General features: G+C 41.2%; 1 protein-coding gene across 1 annotated transcript in view; it reads left to right on the top strand.

Moving 5' to 3' along the window:
* Window positions 1-666: 666 nt before the first annotated feature.
* Window positions 667-20,977, top strand: part of FERMT1 (FERM domain containing kindlin 1) — a 71,004-nt gene continuing 50,693 nt past the window's right edge. The window contains exons 1-3 of the mRNA XM_055432044.2: window positions 667-1,224; window positions 16,525-16,693; window positions 18,981-19,214. Of these exons, the coding sequence (XP_055288019.2) occupies window positions 16,543-16,693; window positions 18,981-19,214 (385 nt within the window). The 5' untranslated portion in view covers window positions 667-1,224; window positions 16,525-16,542. The remainder of the gene's footprint in view (window positions 1,225-16,524; window positions 16,694-18,980; window positions 19,215-20,977) is intronic.

The raw sequence follows: 20,977 nt of genomic DNA on the forward strand, positions 1-20,977 counted from the left end.
CCAGGCTCCTCCATCCATGGGATTTTCCAGGCAAGAGTACTGGACTGGGTTGCCATTGCCTTCTCCAAAGTACTTTCAGAACCATAATAATGGCTGAATATGGTAATGCCAAGCAAAAACAAGGATTTCAGTTCTAAATTTTGCAACATTTTAAATTAAATATGTTATTGGAAGCTTTATGTACTTGATGAAAATCGCTAAAGACTGTATTACTGCATGAAACTCCTCCATGGACTGAAATTCTGGTGGTGGGAATCCCATCCCTTTACCCATTTAACAAATGAGAAAACTATAATTTCCTGTTTTATAACCCTGTATCCTCAAAGCTCAGACTCAAGCCCGGCGCGTAGTAAATAGTCAACGAAAGGTTTGGAGAGGTGTGACAATTGCCCAAGGTCACCCACCCTTCCTGCTTCCTTCGGAAGTGAATCCGACAGGAAGGTGAGCGGCGGGGCTGGGTGGTGAAGATGAGGTGAGCCACCCAGACTTCAGCGAGGGAGCGGCCTTAGGTTGCCCGGGGATCTTCCAACGTGCGTGTTTGGGGCGCCTCGCCCTTCTCGGGGGTTTACACCACCCTCTTACTCAGAGATGAACCACTTTTGTTTCTTCCAGCTGGCAACCACTGGACCTCCGAGCTCTCTAGAGCGGAGGCGGTTGTTCTCGCCTAGAGCCAGGGCTCGGAGGAAGTGGACGCACCCGGGATGTGAGTGACGAGTACACCCGGAGGGCGGGGAAAGTAGCAGGACCTTAATCACCAGGCTAGTCCCTGGCTGGCCTCGGGGAACCGGGAAACGAGAGGCGATCTAGAGGAGGGTGGGCAGGATGAGAGGTAGCAAGAGGGCGGTGGGTCTGCGCATCAGCCCGGATTCTCCCCGCTGTCCTGCCGCGCGGCAGCCCAGCGACCACCGCTTGTCCGTAGAGTCTGCAGAGCGTCCCCTCCCCGGCAGCGGCACCTGGCAGGCTGGGGCGTGTCGTGCAGCCGCCTTTCTGCCGCGCTGGCCAGCCGTGCCCGGAGGGCCGCGCGGGGCGGAGACCAGTCGGCGGGGGCGGGCGCCAGTCTAGGCTGCAGGTCCGCGCGCAGCACTCGCCCGCAGAGCCTCGCGGAGCAGCCGCCGCCACCTCGCGCCCCCGGCTCGGCCTGGGTGGCCTCTGCCCGCGTCTCCAGGAGGGCAGCGGCACACGTGCCCGGCCGCTAGACCGCACGCCGCAGGCTTGAGAAAGCAAGTGAGTGCCCAGGAGCTGGATCCCGGCGGGGACTGGAGACTGACGGGGAAGGGAGGCTGCGATGGGCACCGCTGGTTCCCCAGACCCCCGCTCCTGCCTTTCTGCGGCTTCCTGCACATAAATACCTGTTGAATTAAAAATCGCGTGATCAGCTTGTGACCACCTTCTCCGACCTTGAGCATCTGGCTGCGCAAAATAAACTCTCAGTCCAGCAGCGGTGCTGACCTTACGGGTGGGGAGGGGTTTCTACCCACCCACCACATTCCCTTGGGCCCCAGGACCCTGCATACCTGGCAAAAGACAGGCCAGTGGCCTTCGGACCCACTCGCTCTCTGTTCTTCCAGAGGAAGCGTTCGGTCTATTTCCCTCTCTGTCTCTCTGCCCATGTCTGTCTGTCTTGACTGAGTTTTCTATACAGGACCCCCGGAAGTGGGCCACTGGGCTTCCCCAGGGAAGGCAGGTGTGCTGGTGCGCTTTGCTTCTTGTTCTGATCTTTAACACACTAGGTCTGCTTTCCCAGCCGAAGTTTGAGGCTTTCCTCAACAAGCAACAGCTTGCTGCAGAAGTTCACTCTCGAAAAGAAAGGCATAGAAAAGATAGGAGCGGAATGTGGGGAAACCAGATTGTCTAATTTTAGCCTGAATTTCGTTGTAAGGGAATCACCACCTATTGCCTGTTTTTTAAATGAGAAATACTTTGATTGCCCAGGTTAGGTAAAGAAAAATCCTATCTGATTGCTCCCAAAACAAGCAGGTTATTTTCTTTATGTACAAAACAGTTTAAATAACAAAGCCTCAAAGCATAGCATTTAAAAAGCTGTAAGGACACGACTGAGCGACTGAACTGAACTGAACTGAAGGATCTTAAAGTCAAATACTTCAATACCATGTTAAGAATTTGACAGTGAAAGAGGTATCTTTATTGTCTCCTAACTGGGAAAGATTTATGTTAGTTAAAATGTTTGGTGAAGAATTTAGCTCATAGTTTTAAGTGTTGTATTTTATATTAACTTTGCAATATTATTGAGAATATGTCCCAGTGAGAGTTGAGAGTTTAGAGTTAGAACCTGAATTTCTGTTTGCACTCCATGATCTAACTTGCTGTGTGACTTTTGATAAATTACCTAGCTTTTCTGAGTCTGTTTCCTCATTTCTAAATGGGATTGCTAAGAGGATGGAGATAACACAGGATATTAGTTATCCCAGAGTACATCACTCTGAATGATGTACACAGTAAATAACACCTGAGGCTGATAATGATGTGAGGTGGTTAGGCCCAATATAATCATTGCATGACACTGCCCATGGAAGAAGTCTTGTATATTCCTCTGTGCATTGGGAGGTGCAAGCATTAGGATCCTTCTAGTCGCCTCTGAACTCTTGAAGTTGAGTGGAACAAATGAAATCTGTTCTAATCCTGTTCAGATTTGCAGCATTTATCTTGTGATTCTCTTTTGCTTACAGATGTGAACAGTGACACTGGTGTTTTAATTATTGCTTTTTATAATTTTTTTTTACTTTTTAATGAAATATAGTTGATGTACAGTGTTATAAGTTACAGATGCACAACAGTGAGTCACAATTTTAAAGGCTATACCCCATTTATACTTATAAAATATTGGCTATATTCCCTGTGTTGTTACAATATATCCTATAAGCTATAAAGGTTATTTATTTTATACATAATAGTTTGTAGCTCTTAATTTCCCCTATTTTGCCCCTCCATCCTTCCCTCTCCCCACTGGTAACCACTAGTTTTTCTCTATATATGTGTTCTCTATCTATATATCTGTTTCCTTTTTGTTATATTCAGTAGTTTATTATTTTAGATTTCACATATAAGTGTTATCATACAGTATTTGTCTGTCTGACTTATTTCACTTAGCATAATATCTTCCAAGTCCATCCATGTTGTTGGAAATGGCAAAATGTCATTCTTTTTTATGGTTGAATAATATCCCATTCCACATATTTATCCACTCATATGTTGGTGGACATTTAAGCAGCTTCATGTTTTGGCCATTGTAAATAATATCTTTACAATATGTATATTTTGTATCTTTTCAAATTGGTGTTTTGGGGGAATTATTCGTTTTGTTATTTTGTTTTGTTTTTTGATATATATCAGGAATGTAATTGCTGGGTCATATGATAGCTCTATTTTTAGTTTTTTGAAAAACCTCCATACTGTTTTCCACACTGGCTACACCAATTTACATTTTCACCAACAGTGTATTGAAGGTTCCCTTTTCTCTATGTCCTCAACAATGTTTATTATTTCTAATCTTTTTGATCATCGCCATTCTGACAGGTATCTCACTGATGTTCTATACATCGCCATTCTGACTGTATCTCACTGTGGTTTTAATTTGCGTTTCTCTGGTGATTAACAATGTTGAGCATCTTTTCTTGTGCCTCTTGGACATCTGTATGTCTTCTTTGGAGAGATGTTTATTTAAGTCTTCTGCCCATTTTTTGAGTGAGTAGGGTTTTTTTAATTGAGCTGTATAAGCTGTTTGTATGTTTTATAAATCAATCCCTTGTCTGTCACATATTCTACAAATATTTTCTCCCATTCTATATATTGGCTTTTCCTTTTGTTTATAGCTTCATTTGCTGTACAAAAGCTTTTAAGTCTAATTAAGTCCCATTTGTTTATTTTTGCTTTTATCTCATTTGCTTTAGGAGACAGATACAAAAAAAAATGTTGCTACCATTTGTGTCAAAGGGTATTCTGTCTATGGTTTCTTCTAGGAGTTTTATGGTTTCTGGTTACATTTAGGTCTTTAATCCACTTTGAATTTTTGTATTAGTGTTAGAGAGTGTTCTAATTTCATCCTTTTACATGTAACTGTCCAGTTTTCCCAGTAGTACTTATTGAAGAGACTATCTTTTCTCCATTGTATATTCTTGTCTTCTTTGTTATAGATTAATTGACCATAAGCATGTGGGTTTAGTTTTGAGCTCTCTGTTCTATTCCATTGATCTAAGTGTCTGTTTTTGTCCCAGTCCCATACAGTTTTGAGTACTGTAGCCTTGTAGTACAATCTGAAATCAGGAAGCATGATTCCTCTAGCTCTGTTCTTATTTTTCAAGCTTGTTTTCACTATTTGTGGTCTTTTGTGCTTCCATACAAATTTTTTTAATATAGATTTATTTATTTTAATTGGAAGCTAATTAGTTTACAATACTGTATTGGTTTTGCCATACATTGACATGAATCCGCCCCAGGTGTACATGTGTTCCCCATCTTGAACCCCCCTCCCACCTCTCTCCCTGTATCCTCCCTCTGGGTCATCCCAGTGCACCAGCCCCAAGCATCCTGTATCATGCATCGAACCTGGACTGGCAATTCATTTCACATATGATAATATACATGTTTCAATGCCATTCTCCCAAATCATCCCACCGTCACCCTCTCCCACAGAGTCCAAAAGACTGTTCTATACATCTGTGTCTCTTTTGCTGTCTAGTATACAGGGCTATCGTTACCATCTTTCTAAATTCCATATATACGCGTTATTATACTGTATTGGTGTTTTTCCTTCTGGCTTACTTCACTCTGTATAATAGCGTCCAGTTTCATCCACCTCATTAGAACTGATTCAAATGTATTCTTTTTAATGGCTGAGTAATACTCCATTGTGTATATGTACCAAAGCTTTCTTATCCATTCATCTGCAGATGGACATCTAGGTTGCTTCCATGTCCTGGCTATTATAAACAGTGCTGCAATGAACATTGGGGTACACGTGTCTCTTTCAATTCTGGTTTTCTAGGTGTGTATGCCCAGCAGCTATTTGTAAGGCCTCCTCAGACAGCCATTTCGCTCTTTTACATTTCTTTTCCATGGGGATGGTCTTGGGCCCTGTCTCCTGTACAATGTCACGAACCTCCGTCCAGAGTTCATCAGGCACTCTATCTATCAGATCTAGTCCCTTAAATCTATTTCTCACTTCCACTGTATAATCATAAGGGATTTGATTGAGGTCATATCTGAATGGTCTAGTGGTTTTCCCTACTTTCTTCAATTTAAGTCTGAATTTCGCAATAAGGAGTTCATGATCTGAGCCACAGTCAGCTCCTGGTCTTGTTTTCGCTAACTGTATACAGCTTCTCCATCTTTGGTTGCAAAGAATATAATCAATCTGATTTCGGTGTTGACCATCTGGTGATGTCAATGTGTAGAGTCTTCTCTTGTGTTGGAAGAGGGTGTTTGCTATGACCAGTGCATTCTCTTGACAAAACTCTATTAGCCTTTGCCCTGCTTCATTCCGTGCTCCAAGGCCAAATTTGCCAGTTACTCCAGGTGTTTCCTGACTTCCTACTTTTGCATTCCAGTCCCCTATAATGAAAAGGACATCTTTTTTGGGTGTTAGTTCTAAAAGGTCTTGTAGGTCTTCATAGAACCAATTAACTTCGGCTTCTTCAGCATTACTGGTTGGGGCATAGGCCTGGATTACTGTAATATTGAATGGTTTGCCTTGGAAACGAACAGAAATCATCCTGTCATTTTTAAGATTGCATCCAAGTACTGCATTTCGGACTCTTTTGTTGACCATGATGGCTACTCCATTTCTTCTAAGGGATTTCTGCCCACAGTAGTAGATATGATGGTCATCCGAGTTAATGCAGAGTTCCAAAGAATAGCAAGGAGAGATAAGAAAGACTTCCTCAGTGATCAATGCAAAGAAATAGAGAAAAACAACAGAATAGGAAAAACAAGAGACCTCTTCAAGAAAATTAGAGATTCCAAGGGAACATTTCATGCAAAGATAGGCTCGATAAAGGACAGAAATGGTATGGACCTAACAGAAGCAGAAGATATTAAGAGGTGACAGGAATACACAGAAGAACTGTACAAAAAAGATCTTCACGACCAAGATAGTCACGATAACGTGATCACTGACCTAGAGCCAGACATCTTGGAATGTGAAGTCAAGTGGGCCTTAGAGAGCATCACTACGAACAAAGCTAGTGGAGGTGATGGAATTCCAGTTGAGCTATTTCAAGTCTTGAAAGATGATGCTGTGAAAGTGCTGCACTCAATATGCCAGCAGATTTGGAAAATTCAGCAGTGGCCACAGGACTGGAAGAGGTCAGTCTTCATTCCAATCCCAAAGAAAGGCAATGCCAAAGAATGCTCAAACTACCGCACAATTGCACTGATCTCACACGCTAGTAAAGTCATGCTCAAAATTCTCCAAGCCAGGCTTCAGCAGTATGTAAACCGTGAACTCCCAGATGTTCAAGCAGGTTTTAGAAAAGGCAGAGGCACCAGAGATCAAATTGCCAACATCCGCTGGATCATGGAGAAAGCAAGAGAGTTTCAGAAAAACATCTATTTCTGCTTCATTGACTATGCCAAAGCCTTTGACTGTGTCAATCACAATAAACTGTGGAACATTCTGAAAGAGATGGGAATCCCAGACCACCTGACCTGCCTCTTGAGAAACCTGTATGCAGGTCAGGAAGCAACAGTCAGAACTGGACATGGAACAACAGACTGGTTCCAAATAGGAAAAGGTGTACGTCAAGGTTGTATATTGTCACCTTGCTTATTTAACTTCTATGCAGAGTACATCATGAGGAACGCTGGGCTGGAAGAAGCACAAGCTGGAATCAAGATTGCTGGGAGAAATATCAATAACCTCAGATATGCAGATGACACTACCCTTATGGCAGAAAGTGAAGAGGAACTCAAAAGCCTCTTGATGAAAGTGAAAGAGGAGAGTGAAAAGGTTGGCTTGAAGCTCAACATTCAGAAAACAAAGATCATGGCATCTGGTCCCATCCCTTCATGGGAAATAGATGGAAAAACAGTGGAAACAGTGTCAGACTTTATTTTTTGGGCTCCAAAATCACTGCAGATGCTGATTGCAGCCATGAAATTAAAAGACGCTTGCTCCTTGGAAGGAAAGTTATGACCAACCTTGATAGTATATTAAAAAGCAGAGACATTACTTTGCCAACCAAGGTCCGTCTAGTCAAGGCAATGGTTTTTCCCGTGGTCATGTATGGATGTGAGAGTTGGACTGTGAAGAAGGCTGATCGCCGAAGAATCGATGCTTTTGAACTGTGGTGTTGGAGAAGACTCTTGAGAGTCCCTTATACTGCAAGGAGATCCAACCCGTCCATTCTAAAGGAGATCAATCCTGGATGTTCATTGGAAGGACTGATGCTAAAGCTGAAACTGCAGTACTTTGGCCACCTCATGCGACGAGTTGACTCACTGGAAAAGACTCTGATCTGAGAAAGGTTGGGGGCGGGAGGAGAAGGGGACAACGGAGAATGAGATGGCTGGATGGCATCACCGACTCTGTGGACATGAGTTTGAGTGTACTCCGGGAGTTGGTGATGGACAGGGAGGCCTGTCGTGCTGTGATTCATGGGGTCGCGGAGAGTCAGACACAACTGAGCGACTGAACTGAACTGATGCCCAGCAGTGGGATTGCTGGGTCGTATGGCAGTTCTATTTCCAGATTTTTAAGGAATCTCCACACTGTTCTCCATAGTGGCTGTACTAGATTGCATTCCCACCAACAGTGTAAGAGGGTTCCCTTTTCTCCACACCCTCTTCAGCATTTATTCCTTGTAGACTTTTGGATAGCAGCCATTCTGAGTGGCATGAGATGGTACCTCATTGTGGTTTTGATTTGCATTTCTCTGATAATGAGTGATGTTGAGCATCCTTTCATGTGTTTGTTAGCCATCTGTATGTCTTCTTTGGAGAAATGTCTGTTTAGTTCTTTGGCCCATTTTTTTATTTGGTTGTTTATTTTTCTGGAATTGAGCTGCAGGAGTTGCTTGTATATTTTTGAGATTAATTGTTTGTCAATTGCTTCATTTGCTATTATTTTCTCCCATTCTGAAGGCTGTATTTTCACCTTGCTTATAGTTTCCTTTGTTGTGCAGAAGCTTTTGATTTTAATTAGGTCCCATTTGTTTATTTTTGCTTTTATTTCCAATATTCTGGGAGGTGGGTTGTAGAGGATCCTGCTGTGATTTATGTCAGAGAGTGTTTTGCCTATGTTCTCCTCTAGGAGTTTTATAGTTTCTGGTCTTACATTTAGATCTTTAATCCATTTTGAGTTTATTTTTGTGTATGGTGTTAGAAATTGTTCTAGTTTCATTCTTTTACAAGTGGTTGACCAGTTTTCCAAGCACCACTTGTTAAAGAGATTGTCTTTTCTCCAATGTATATTCTTGCCTCCTTTGTCAAAGATAAGGTGTCCATAGGTGTGTGGATTTATCTCTGGGCTTTCTATTTTGTTCCATTGATCTGTATTTCTGTCTTTGTGCCAGTACCATACTGTCTTGATGACTGTGGCTTTGTAGTAGAGCCTGAAGTCAGGCAGGTTGATTCCTCTAGTTCCATTCTTATTTCTCAAGATTGCTTTGGCTATTCGAGGTTTTTTGTATTTCCATACAAATTGTGAAATTATTTGTTCTAGCTCTGTGAAAAATACCGTTGGTAGCTTGATAGGGATTGCATTGAATCTATAGATTACTTTGGGTAGTATACTCATTTTCACTATAATGATTCTTTTGATCCATGAACACAGTATATTTCTCCATCTATTAGTGTCCTCTTTGATTTCTTTCACCAGTGTTTTATAGTTTTCTATATATAGGTCTTTTGTTTCTTTAGGTAGATATATTCCTAAGTATTTTATTCTTTTCATTGCAACAGTAAATGGAATTGTTCCCTTAATTTCTCTTTCTATTTTCTCATTATTAGTGTATAGGAATGCAGGGGATTTCTGCGTGTTGATTTTATATCCTGCAAATTTACTATATTCATTGATTAGCTCTAGTAATTTTCTGGTGGAGTCTTTAGGGTTTTTTATGTCGAGGATCAGGTCATCTGCAAACAGTGAGAGTTTTACTTCTTTTCCAATTTGGATTCCTTCTATGTCTTTTTCTGCTCTGATTGCTGTGGCCAAAACTTCCAGAACTATGTTGAATAGTAGTGGTGAGAGTGGGCACCCTTGTCTTGTTCCTGACTTTAGGGGAAATGCTTTCAATTTTTCACCATTGAGGATAATGTTTGCTGTTGGTTTGTCATATATAGCTTTTATTATGTTGAGGGATGTTTCTTCTATTCCTGCTTTCTGGAGGGTTTTTCTCATAAATGGATGTTGAATTTTGTCAAAGGCTTTCTCTGCATCTATTGAGATAATCCTATTGCTTTTATTTTTCAATTTGTTAATGTGGTGTATTACAATGATTGATTTGTGGATATTCAAGAATCCTTGCATTCCTGGGATAAAGCCCACTTGGTCATGATGTATGATCTTTTTAATGTGTTGTTGGATTCTGATTGCTAGAATTTTGTTAAGGATTTTTGCATCTAAGTTCATCAGTGATATTGGCCTGTAGTTTTCTTTTTTTGTGCCATCTTTGTCAGGTTTTTGGATTAGGGTGATGGTGGCCTCATAGAATGAGTTTGGAAGTTTACCTTCCTCTGCAATTTTCTGGAAGAATTTGAGTAGGTGTTAGCTCTTCTCTAAATTTTTGGTAGATTTCACCTGTGAATCCATCTGGACCTGGGCTTTTGATTGCTGGAAGATTTCTGATTACAGTTTCCATTTCTGTGCTTGTGATGGGTCTGTTAAGATTTTCTATTTCTTCCTGGTTCAGTTTTGGAAAGTTGTACTTTTCTAAGAATTTGTCCATTTCTTCCAAGTTGTCTGTTTTATTGGCATATAGCTGCTGATAGTAGTCTCTTATGATCCTTTGTATTTCTGTGTTGTCTGTTGTGATCTCTCCATTTTCATTTCTAATTTCATTGATTTGATTTTTCTCCCTTTGTTTCTTGATGAGTCTGGCTAATGGTTTGTCAATTTTATTTATCTTCTCAAAGAACAAGCTTTTGGCTTTGTTGATTTTTTCCTATGGTCTCTTTTGTTTCTTTTGCATTTATTTCTGCCCTAATTTTTAGGATTTCTTTCCTTCTACTCACCCTGGGGTTCTTCATTTCTTCCTTTTCTAGTTGCTTTAGGTGTAGAGTTAGGTTATTTATTTGACTTTTTTCTTGTTTCTTGAGGTATGCCTGTATTGCTATGAACCTTCCCCATATAAATTTTTAAATTATTTGTTCTAGATCTGTGAAAAATGCCTTTGGTATTTTTATAGGGATTGCACTAAATCTGTAGATTTCTTTGCATAGTATTGTCATTTTAACAATATTAATTCTTCCAACCCATGAACATGGTATATCTTTCCGTCTGTTTGTATTATCTTCCATTTCTTTCATTAATGTCTTATAAATAGATCCAAGTACAGATCTTTTACCTCCTTAGATTGATTTATGACTATTTTTTTCTTTTAGATGTAGTGATAAGTAGTATTGTTTCCTTAATTTCTCTGATAGTTCACTGTTAGCATACAGAAATGCAACAGATTACTATATATATATATATAGTGTCCTGAAATATTACCAAATTCATTGATTAGCTCTAGTAGTTTTCTGGTGGCATCTTTAGGGTTTTCTATATATAATGCCATGTCATCTGCAAACAGTGACAGTTTTACTGCTTCCTCTCCAGTTTGGCTTCCTTTTATTTCTTTTTCTTGTCTTATTGCTGTGGCTAGGTCTTCCAATACTATGTTGTATGAAAGTGTCTATAGTGGGCATCCTTCTCGTGTTCCTGATCTTTTATTTATTTATATGCATCAGGTCTTAGTTGTAACATGTGGGATCCTTCATTGCCTCACAGGGACTCTAGTTGTGGCATGCAGACTTCAGTAGTTGCAGCATGTGGGCTCTCTAGTTTTGGCACAGAGGCTCTAGAGTGCACAGGCTCAGTAATTGCTCCAGGGTATGTGGGATCTTGTTCCCCTACAGGGGATCAAGCCTGTGTCCCCTTCATTGCAAGGTGGATTCTTAACCACTGGACCACCAGTGGAGTCCCTATTCCTGATCTTACAGGGAAATGCTTTCACCTTTTCATCACTGAGAATGATGTTTACTGGCTTTCTCATTTATGACCTTTATTATATTGAGGTAGGTTTCCTCTATGCCCACTTTCTTGAGAGTTTTTACTATAATTAGTGGTTGGTGGTTTAGTTACTAAGTCATGTCAACTCTTGTGACCAAATGGACTGCAGCCTGCCAGGCTCCCCTATCCACAGGATTTAGTGCTTAATATTAAAAATTATGTTCCTCAGAGGTCACCATGGTCCTAGCTTAATACTGATCTAATTAGGTTGAAGGGAGGAACTGAGTCCTGGAGCTAATTTTTTAAGTGGCTGTTGTGACTTAAGAGTATAAGATGAAGAATAGCATCAGCTGGAGTTTGTTATGAATGCAGGGTTTCCACATCCATCCCAGGTCTTCAGACTAGAACCTGCATGTTAATAAGATTCTGCTGAATAGAATCCGCATATAAATAAGATCCAGAGGGTTCCTGTGACTTTCCCTTAGAGAGACCCTTTCCTGGGCCCTTTGCATACACTGATGGTTTTCAAGAACAGGCCTTATGAAAACAGGGATTTCTCAAAAGCTGTCTTTACCTAGCAAAGTGAAACAGATTTGTCATCACTTAAATGACTGATTTTTATTTCAAATCTTAAAATAGCCAGGAGAGGTATTATCATTTTCTTCCTACTTAAGAGAGAGCTGACATTTTTAAGTTCTGCAAATTTGGGATTCCAGTCTTCCTATTATACTCAAAACACTCAGTTTTGATACTGCTTAGCTTCATTCATCCTAATTCCTCCAGTGATGGGATATAAGGGGTTTGAAGCACTCACCCCATTTGTACTTTGAAGAGTGGGATTGTATGTCTGTCACTCCTGTTTTAAATATTTTGCCAAAAGTGTGTCCAAAAACTTATATGATATATATAATATAAAATGGTAACTCAAGTAAGTTGAATATGTGCTGCCCCTGGCCACCCTGGGGCTGATCCACCACTCAGGAGCAGAGGGCCCCTCTTGGCCTCTCTGCTGCTGCAGGTCACCCTGGAGTCAATCCCCCACCACTGCCAGCTCTGGCCCCAGCCTCTCCTCTCCTCCTGCTCTTGCTAGGAACTGGTAGTGCTGGTCCTACCCTGCTCCCATCACCATCTCTGGTGTGATCTCTGTGAAGCTGTTTCCCAGGCATCCAGTGCCTCTTCATGCTGATGATGCCATGTTGTTCTGTGGACATCCGGTCCACTGGAGAAGGGAATAGCAAAGACCTCTAAGGAGGCCTTACAGAAGCTGAGAAAAGAAGAGAAGTGAAAGGCAAGGAGGAAGGAAAAGATATACACAACTGAATGCAAAGCCAGAGAATAGTAAGGAGAGATAAGAAAGCCTTCTTAAGTGTACAGTGCAAAGAAATAGAGGAAAACAATAGAATTGGAATGACTAGAGATCTCTTTAAGAAAACTGGAGATAGCAATGGTTTCATTGCAAAGATAGGCACAATAAAGGACAAAAATGGTAAGGACCTACAAAAGCAGAAGAGATTAAGAAAAGGTGGCAAGAATACACAGAAGATGGTGTGATCACTCACCTAGAGCCAGGCATCCTAGAATGAGAAGTCAAGTGGGCTTTAGGAAGCATCACTACAAACAAAGCTAGCAGAGGTTATGGAATTCCAGCTGAGTTATTTCAAATCCTAAAAGATGATGCTGTGAAAGTGCTGTACTCAATATGCCAGCAAATTTTGAAAACTCATCTGTGGCCACAGGACTGGGAAAGGTCAGCTTTCATTCCAGTTCCAAAGAAAGGCAATGCCAAAGAATGTTCAAACTGCGGCACAATTGCACTCATCTCATGTGCTAGCAAAGTAATGCTGAAAATTCTCCAAGCCAGGCTTCAACAGTACGTGAACTATGAACTTCCAGATGTTCAGGCTGGTTTTAGATAAGCCAGAGGAAGCAGAGATTGAATTGCCAGCATCTGTTGGATCATTGAAAAAGCAAGAGAGTTCCAGAAAAACATCTACTTCTGCTGTATTGACTATGCCAAAGCCTTTGACTATATGGATCACAAAAAACTGTGCAAAATTCTTAAAGAGATGGGAATACCAGACCACCTTATCTGCCTCCTAAGAAATCTGTATGAAGGTCAAGAAGCAAGAGTTAGAACTGGACATGGGACAGACTGTTTCCAAATTGGGAAAGGAATACATCAAGGCTGTGTATTGTCACCCTGCTTGTTTAACTTATATGCAAATTACATCACATGAAATGCTGGGCTAGATGAAGCACAAGCTGGAATCAAGATTGCTGGGAGAAATATCAATAACCTCAGATATGCAGATGACACCCCCCCTTATGGCAGAAAATGAAGAAGGACTAAAGAGTCTCTTGATGAACTTGAAAGAGGAGAATGGAGAAGTTGGCTTAAAACTCAACATTCAAAAAACTAAGATCATGGCATCTGGTCCTATCACTTCATGTCAAATAGATGAGGAAACAATGGAAACAGTGACAGACTATTTTCTTGGACTCCAAAATTACTGCAAATGATGATTGTAGCCATGAAGTTAAAAGATGCTTGCTCCTTGGAAGAAAACCTATAACCAACCAAGACCACATGTTAAAAAGCAGAGACATCACTTTGCTGACAAAGGTCTGTCTAGTCAAAGCTATGGTTTTTTTCAGTAGTCATGCATGGATGTGAGAGTTGGACTATAAGGAAAGCTGAGTGCCAAAGAATAGATGCTTTTGAACTGTGGTGTTGGAGAAGACTCTTGAGAGTCCCTTGTACTGCAAGGAGATCAAACCAGTCAATCCTAAAGGAAGTCAGTCCTGAATATTCACTCTAAGTGAAGATAGCTCCAATACTTTAGACACCTGATGAGAAGAACTGACTCATTAGAAAAGACCCTGATGGTGGGAAGAATTGAAGGTGGGAGGAGAAGGGGACAAGAGAGGATGAGATGGTTGGATGGCATCACTGACTTGATGGACATGAGTCTGAGCAAGCTCCAGGAGTTGGTGATATACGGGGAAGCCTGGCCTGCTGCACTCCATGGGGTCTCAAATAATCAATCGGACATGACTAAGTGACTAAACTGAACTGATACACAGCGTTCAGTTCAGTCGCTCAGTGGTATCCGACTCTTTGCAACCCCATGGCCTGCAGCATACCAGGCCTCCTGTCCATCACCAGCTCCTGGAGTTTACTCAAACTCATGCCCATTGAGTCGGTGATGCCATCCAACCATTTCAAACTCTGTGGTCCCCTTCTCCTCCCGCCTTCAATCTTTCCCAACATCAGGGTCTTTTTAAATGAGTCAGCTCTTTGCGTCAGGTGGCCAAAGTATTGGAGTTTCAGCTTCAGCATCAGTCCTTCCAATGAACATTCAGGACTGATTTCCTCTAGGATGGACTGGTTGTATCTTCTTGCAGTCCAAGGGACTCTCAAGAATCTTCTCCAACACCACAGTTCAAAAGCATCAATTCATCAGTGCTTAGCTTTCTTTACAGTCCAACCATCACATCCACACATGACCACTGGAAAAACCGTAGCCTTGACTAGATGGACCTTTGTTGGCAAAGTAATGTCTCTGCTTTTTAATATGCTGTCTAGGTTGGTCATAACTTTCCTTCCAAGGTGTAAGCGTCTTTTAATTTCATGACTGCAGTCACCATCTGCAGTGATTTTGGAGCCCCAAAAAGTAAAGTCTGCCACTGTTTCCACTGTTTCTCCATCTATTTGCCATGAAGTGATGGGACCAGATGCCATGATGTTTATTTTCTGAATGTTGAGCTTTAAGCCAACTTTTTCACTCTCCTCTTTCACTTTCATCAAGAGCCTCTTTAATTCTTCACTTTCTTCCATACACAGAAGATACACAGAAGAACTGTATAAAAAAGCTCTGAATGACCTGGATAACCATGATGGTGTGATCACTCACCTAGAGTCAAACATCCTGGAGCGTGAATCAGGTGGGCCTTAGGACTGTGAACAAAGCTAATGGAGGTAATAGAATTCCAGCTAACTGGAATGATGCTCTTAAAGTGTTGCACTCTAAGCGAGCAAATTTGGAAAACTTCACAGTGGCCACAGGCCTGGAAAAAGTCAATTTTCATTCCAATCCCAAAGAAAGGCAATGCCAAAGAATGTTCAAACTGCTGTACAATTGCACTAATTTCAATGGTAGCAAGATTATGCTCAAAATCCTATGCAGTAGGCTTCAGCAGTACATGAGCTGAGAACTTCCAGATATACAAACTGGAATTATAAAAGGCAGAGGAACCAGAGATCAAATTGCCAGCATTTCTTGGACCATGAAGAAAGCAACGGAATTCAAATAAAACATCTGCTTCATTGACTTTGCTAAATCCTTTGACTGTGTGGGTCACAATAAACTGAAATATTCTTAATGAGATGGGAATACCAGACCACATTACCTGCCTCCTGAGAAACCTGTATGCAGGTCAAGAAGCAACAGTTAGAACTGGACATGGAACAATGGACTGGTTCCAAATTAGGAAAGGAGTACATCAAGGGTGTATATTGTCACCCTGCTTATTTAACTTATATGCATCATACAAAATGCCGGCTGGGTGACTCACAAGCTGGAATCAAGATGGACATGTGGGTGGACATGAGTTTGAGCAAGCTCTGGGAGATGGTGAAGGACAAAGAAGCCTAGCATGCCTAGCATATGACCATGGGTTCACAAAGAGAGGGGCATGAATTAGTGACTGAAAAACAAGAACAAATTATTAATGACCTTATCTTTTATGTGCTTAAAATAAAACTACATGTTATATGACTAAAAAAGAAACTATTTTGTTCTGTTTTGTTTTTTGGTTTTTTTTAATTTTCATACCAGAAAATGTCCTTACTATTTTATGGGAGGAATGTAATAATACCTATGTATAGATTTCAATGATATTCTTTTTAAAATCAATTCTATTTAGGTATAACATGCATACGATAAAATGCATCAAGGTATACATTTCAATTCAATGCCTTTTATTGTATGCAAATTATACTTCAGTAAATGTGATTTTTTTGTGTCAAGGATTGTCATGATGTGTTGCCTATTTGCTAAAGTAGTTCATAGAAGGTCAAGAAAAGTCAGTAGAAAGAGATGGATGCATTGGGCGGGCACAGAAAGTAAACAGCTCAGTGGACCTGGGAGGGTGGAAAGTTTAAAGTACAAGAGATTTAGAAGAGATCATTTTTATAAGACTTTTTGTCTTTAAAGTTAAGATACTGAATTTAATATCAGGAACTCTGCAGCATTTTTGAGGAGGGGACTAAAATGAGAGAAAAGAAAGTTTTGCTCTGCAGAGTCTACCTGATGAACCTCAGTTTCCTTCTGGTCTGTCTGCCTTTTTTCATGTAGACAGCTGTATTTGCCACAATGCTTTCATCCAGTGACTTTGCATCTGCTTCTTGGGAGCTTGTGGTCCGAGTTGATCATCCAAATGAAGAGGAGCAGAAGGACATCACACTGAGAGTGTCTGGAGACCTGCACATTGGGGGAGTGATGCTCAAGTTAGTGGAACAGATAAGTAAGTTGCTGCTTATTTATGGTTTCTCTACATTTGAAAACCTCTATGTTGCATCATTACTGAATGACTGAACTAGGCTGTCTGACTGTCTAAGTTTTTCTGATCATCCATCTTGCAATGGCCCCTTTCTGCAGGAAGAAGAGAAATGGGGAGCCCTGAAGGAGCCCAAACAACCCCCTGACCCCCTCAGTCAAAACTTGAGTCTTTGGTAGCAAACTGAAGCTCCCCAGTAGGTGTAATAACCTATTTACACTGGAATGAGGTCACCTTCCATGGTGACATCTAGGGTAACCTTAGACCACACCTGGGGCCTTAGACTATTACATGATTTTTGTCATTGCTTGATTGTTCTGTGAGCAAGCAGCCTGGTGCCAGTGTCCTTACCCACCATTTGCTACTAGCCCTTGTTTAAACAAGGAAAGAAGTCTTCAGGGTCAGAGTCTTCACATCAGGAGTCAACATGATGGACCTAGAATTTAATAATGTTTTATTTTCTTTGCATTTATTTTTTTATCTTCTATTTAAGAAGACAGATGTTGGCTTTTCACTTATACTAGTGATATAAAGTATTTTTAGTTAAGTCTTCATTGGAATATAATATACATACAAAAAGTGCAGTTATCATAAGTGTATGGTTCAGTGAATTTTCACAAAGACATATAACCACCACCCAGATCAAGATATAAAGCAGTACCTTTCCCCCATCCAAGTCCCACATCTGACACCTCCCAGCCACTGTCCCACTAAGGGTTGCTATTACCCTGAATTGTTACTCCAAAGGAATAATTTTACTTGTTTGCAAACTGTATATACATGGAATTATACAGGATAATTTACCCTCAAGCATCTGCTTGCTTTCATGCCACATTATGTCTTTATCCATTTTATTGCATATAGTTTGCATTCTTTGATTCTCATTGCTGTATAATATTCCATTATATGATTTTTTTTCCCACAATTTATCCATTTACCTGATGGTTTATGGATATTGGGTTCTTTACATATGGGAGCTTTTATAGATAGTACCTGCCTTATGTAAGTATAGGTGTTTCTGTTGGGTATATAGATCAGAGAAAAGTTACTGAATCATAGGACTTTCCAAAATAGTTACAGTATTACAGCATTTATGCCGCACTGCGCTGTGCACAGTCGCTTCAGTCATGTCTGACTCTTTGTGACCCCATGGACTATAGCCTGCCAGGCCCCTCTGTCTATGGGATTCTCCAGGCAAGAATACTGGAGTGTGTTGCCATGCCCTCCTCCAGGGAATTTTCCCAGCCCAGGGATTGAACCCACATCTCCTACATTGCAGACAGATTCTTTACCACGGAGCCATGGGGAAAGCCTACAGCATGTGTACTTCTACTAATAGCACTGAGAGAAAGGTTTTCTAATTTAAAAAGAGAGAAAGAGGGAGAAACCATTTTTTAAGTAAAAGTACTGGTGGCTCTTAATTTAGCAAAATAAAAGATTGAATATGACTCTAACATTGGCAAAGGGTAAACATTCAATCTTGATGCCAAGGGGCATTGAAGAAGTGGAAGGGTTCAATGTTGATGCTACCATTGAGAGATAAAATATTCAGCTCTGATTTTAGTGTGAACAATTTTGGAAACTGGTAATGCGGTGGTACTGATAAGACGTGGACATTCCTGAGAAAAGTGAAATGTAAACTTCTCAGTAGTTCTGTGTGCACTTTGACTGGAAGCTTTTGATATTCCCTTGTGAGCCGGTGTCTGAAGGATTTGTCTGTTTTTCCTCATCGTTGTGGTGGTGCTGGTGGTGCGTGGGCTTCTCTAGTTGTAGCACGTGGGCTTAGTTGCCCCACAGCAGGTAGGTTCTTAGTTCCCTGACCAGGGATCAAACCCAAGTCCCCTGCATTGGAAGGGGGATTCTTAACCACCAGACCACCAGGGACCTGGAAGTATCCATTTCTATTAGAGAAATCATCTTGATTAAACAAAGCCTTGCTTCTGGCCTTCCCAGAAAGGATCATGGCACTGAGGGACTTGGGAGAAGAAAACTTTAACATTTCATCATGAAAAAAAGTTGTTTGTTTCTGTTCCTTCCATAGTATTTAAATATAAAGAAGGTAAGGTTCAGTTGGTCTTCTAGCTTCCTTGTCTTAGGGACTTTGACAAGAAGCCAAGAATGACGGAGCCTTGGGTTGTAGGAAGAGATGAGAGTGGAAGACCAGCATTGGCTTTGGTTTTGCACACGCAGGACTTGACTCCAGGGTGCAAGTGCTTGCTCTCACTTTACTGTGCTCTGTTCTCTGTTCTTGCAGACATAGCCCAGGACTGGTCAGACTTTGCCCTTTGGTGGGAACAGAAACATTGCTGGCTTCTGAAAACACACTGGACTCTGGATAAATGTGGGGTCCAGGCAGATGCAAAGCTTGTCTTTACCCCTCAGCATAAAATGCTTCGCCTCCGCCTGCCAAACATGAAGACAGTGCGACTGCGAGTCAGCTTCTCGACTGTGGTCTTCAGAGCTGTCAGCGACATCTGCAGAGCCCTGAGTGAGTCCCCACAGGCAGACACCACTACCCTCTGTACTCTCAGGAAAAGAGGACAGGAAAATACATGCACTTCTGCCCACAAGTGGTTGGCTTTACATCCCTTATTAGGAGCACAATTTTCAAGCCCAGTTCTGGGGACTTTAGCCATTTAAGTGAAGTTAAACCAGATGGAACATTATCAGAGTATATCAGGTTCATTTACCCAAAGCTTAAAGCTATTTCAAAAGAGACTTGTAAACAGAAAAGACAACTCCATTAAGATTTCCACCCCAAAACTCATTTCCTTAAGCCATGCTGAAATTGTTATATTGAAGACAAACGGAAAGAGTTCCATTAAATCATTATCACCATAGAGCTGATATGTCTATGTTGTTTTTGAGATAATGGTGATGCAATGTCTTAATTGCTTCCCTAACACTTGGCTCCAGTAAATAACTGTCCGTAAACATCATTTGTGGAGTTTATTTTAAGCAGAAAAGTACACTTAATTATGGATCAAAAATTTTAACAGCCTTTAGGGTCAACACTGCCCAAACCATTTCTTCTTTCTGGGACTTCCATAATAGTAGCAAACTCTGGGTCAGGAAGTCTATCTTTTGAAAGTGTGTAGGTATATTCTTGAGTTCCAAGGCTCATATTTAGTATTTGAACACAGTATACGCACTATGTCAGTGGGTGATCTATCTTTCCCATTAAACTGTAAACTGCTTATTCATTTCTTCAGCAAATATATATTTTGACTTGGCAGGCACTATGGTGAGTGCTAGAGACTGGTTAGCAATAAAAATAATCCAAAGCCTCTGCCCTCCCTGAGCTTCCATTGTAGCATACAGAGACAGAAAATAAATCATGTAAAAAATAAGATGTTAAATGGGCTTCCCTGGTGGCTCAGAGGTTAAAGCGTCTGCCTCCAATGTGGGAGACCTGGGTTCGATCCCTGGGTCGGGAAGATCCCCTGGAGAAGGAAACGGTAACCCACTCCAGTATTCTTGCCTGGAGAATCCCATGGACGGAGAAGCCTGGTAGGCTACAGTCCACGGGGTCGCAAAGAGTCAGACACGACTGAGCAACAGAACAGAACGGAAAAGGGAGTAGGTAATGGAGGAAAACAAAGGGGAAAGTCTAATAATGTACACAGTATTGAGAGTACCAGTGTTGAGTGGTGCAGGCTGGTATGGTATTATATAGGATAAAGACAGCTGTTTCTTGAGCATGTCTGTTCCTAACACTTAGCACAATGCCCGACACATATCACCTGCTTAGTAACTGTTTGCTGACCAGACAAATGATTGGAAGCTTCCATTACAAAAGGTAAGTTCCTTGATGCATGGTGAGCAAATGATATAAGCACAAGGTACCTGGCTTTCAATAATATTCTAAAGATCATGGCATCTGGTCCCATCACTTCATGGGAAATAGATGGGGAAACAGTGGAAACAGTGTCAGACTTTATTTTTAGGGGCTCCAAAATCACTGCAGATGCTGATTGCAGCCATGAAATTAAAAGACGCTTGCTCCTTGGAAGGAAAGTTATGACCAACCTAGATAGCATATTAAAAAGCAGAGACATTACTTTGCTAACCAAGGTCCGTCTAGTCAAGGCTATGGTTTTTCCTGTGGTCATGTATGGATCTGAGTTGGACTGTGAAGAAAGCTGATCACTGAAGAATTGATGCTTTTGAACTGTGGTGCTGGAGAAGACCCTTGTACTGCAAAGAGATCCAGTCAGTCCCTTCTAAAGATCAATCCTGGGTGTTCATTGG

Source organism: Moschus berezovskii, chromosome 15, assembly GCF_049115385.1.
Source record: "Moschus berezovskii isolate FMDL1 chromosome 15, NW_MosBer_1.0, whole genome shotgun sequence".
Classification (NCBI taxonomy): domain Eukaryota; kingdom Metazoa; phylum Chordata; class Mammalia; order Artiodactyla; family Moschidae; genus Moschus; species Moschus berezovskii.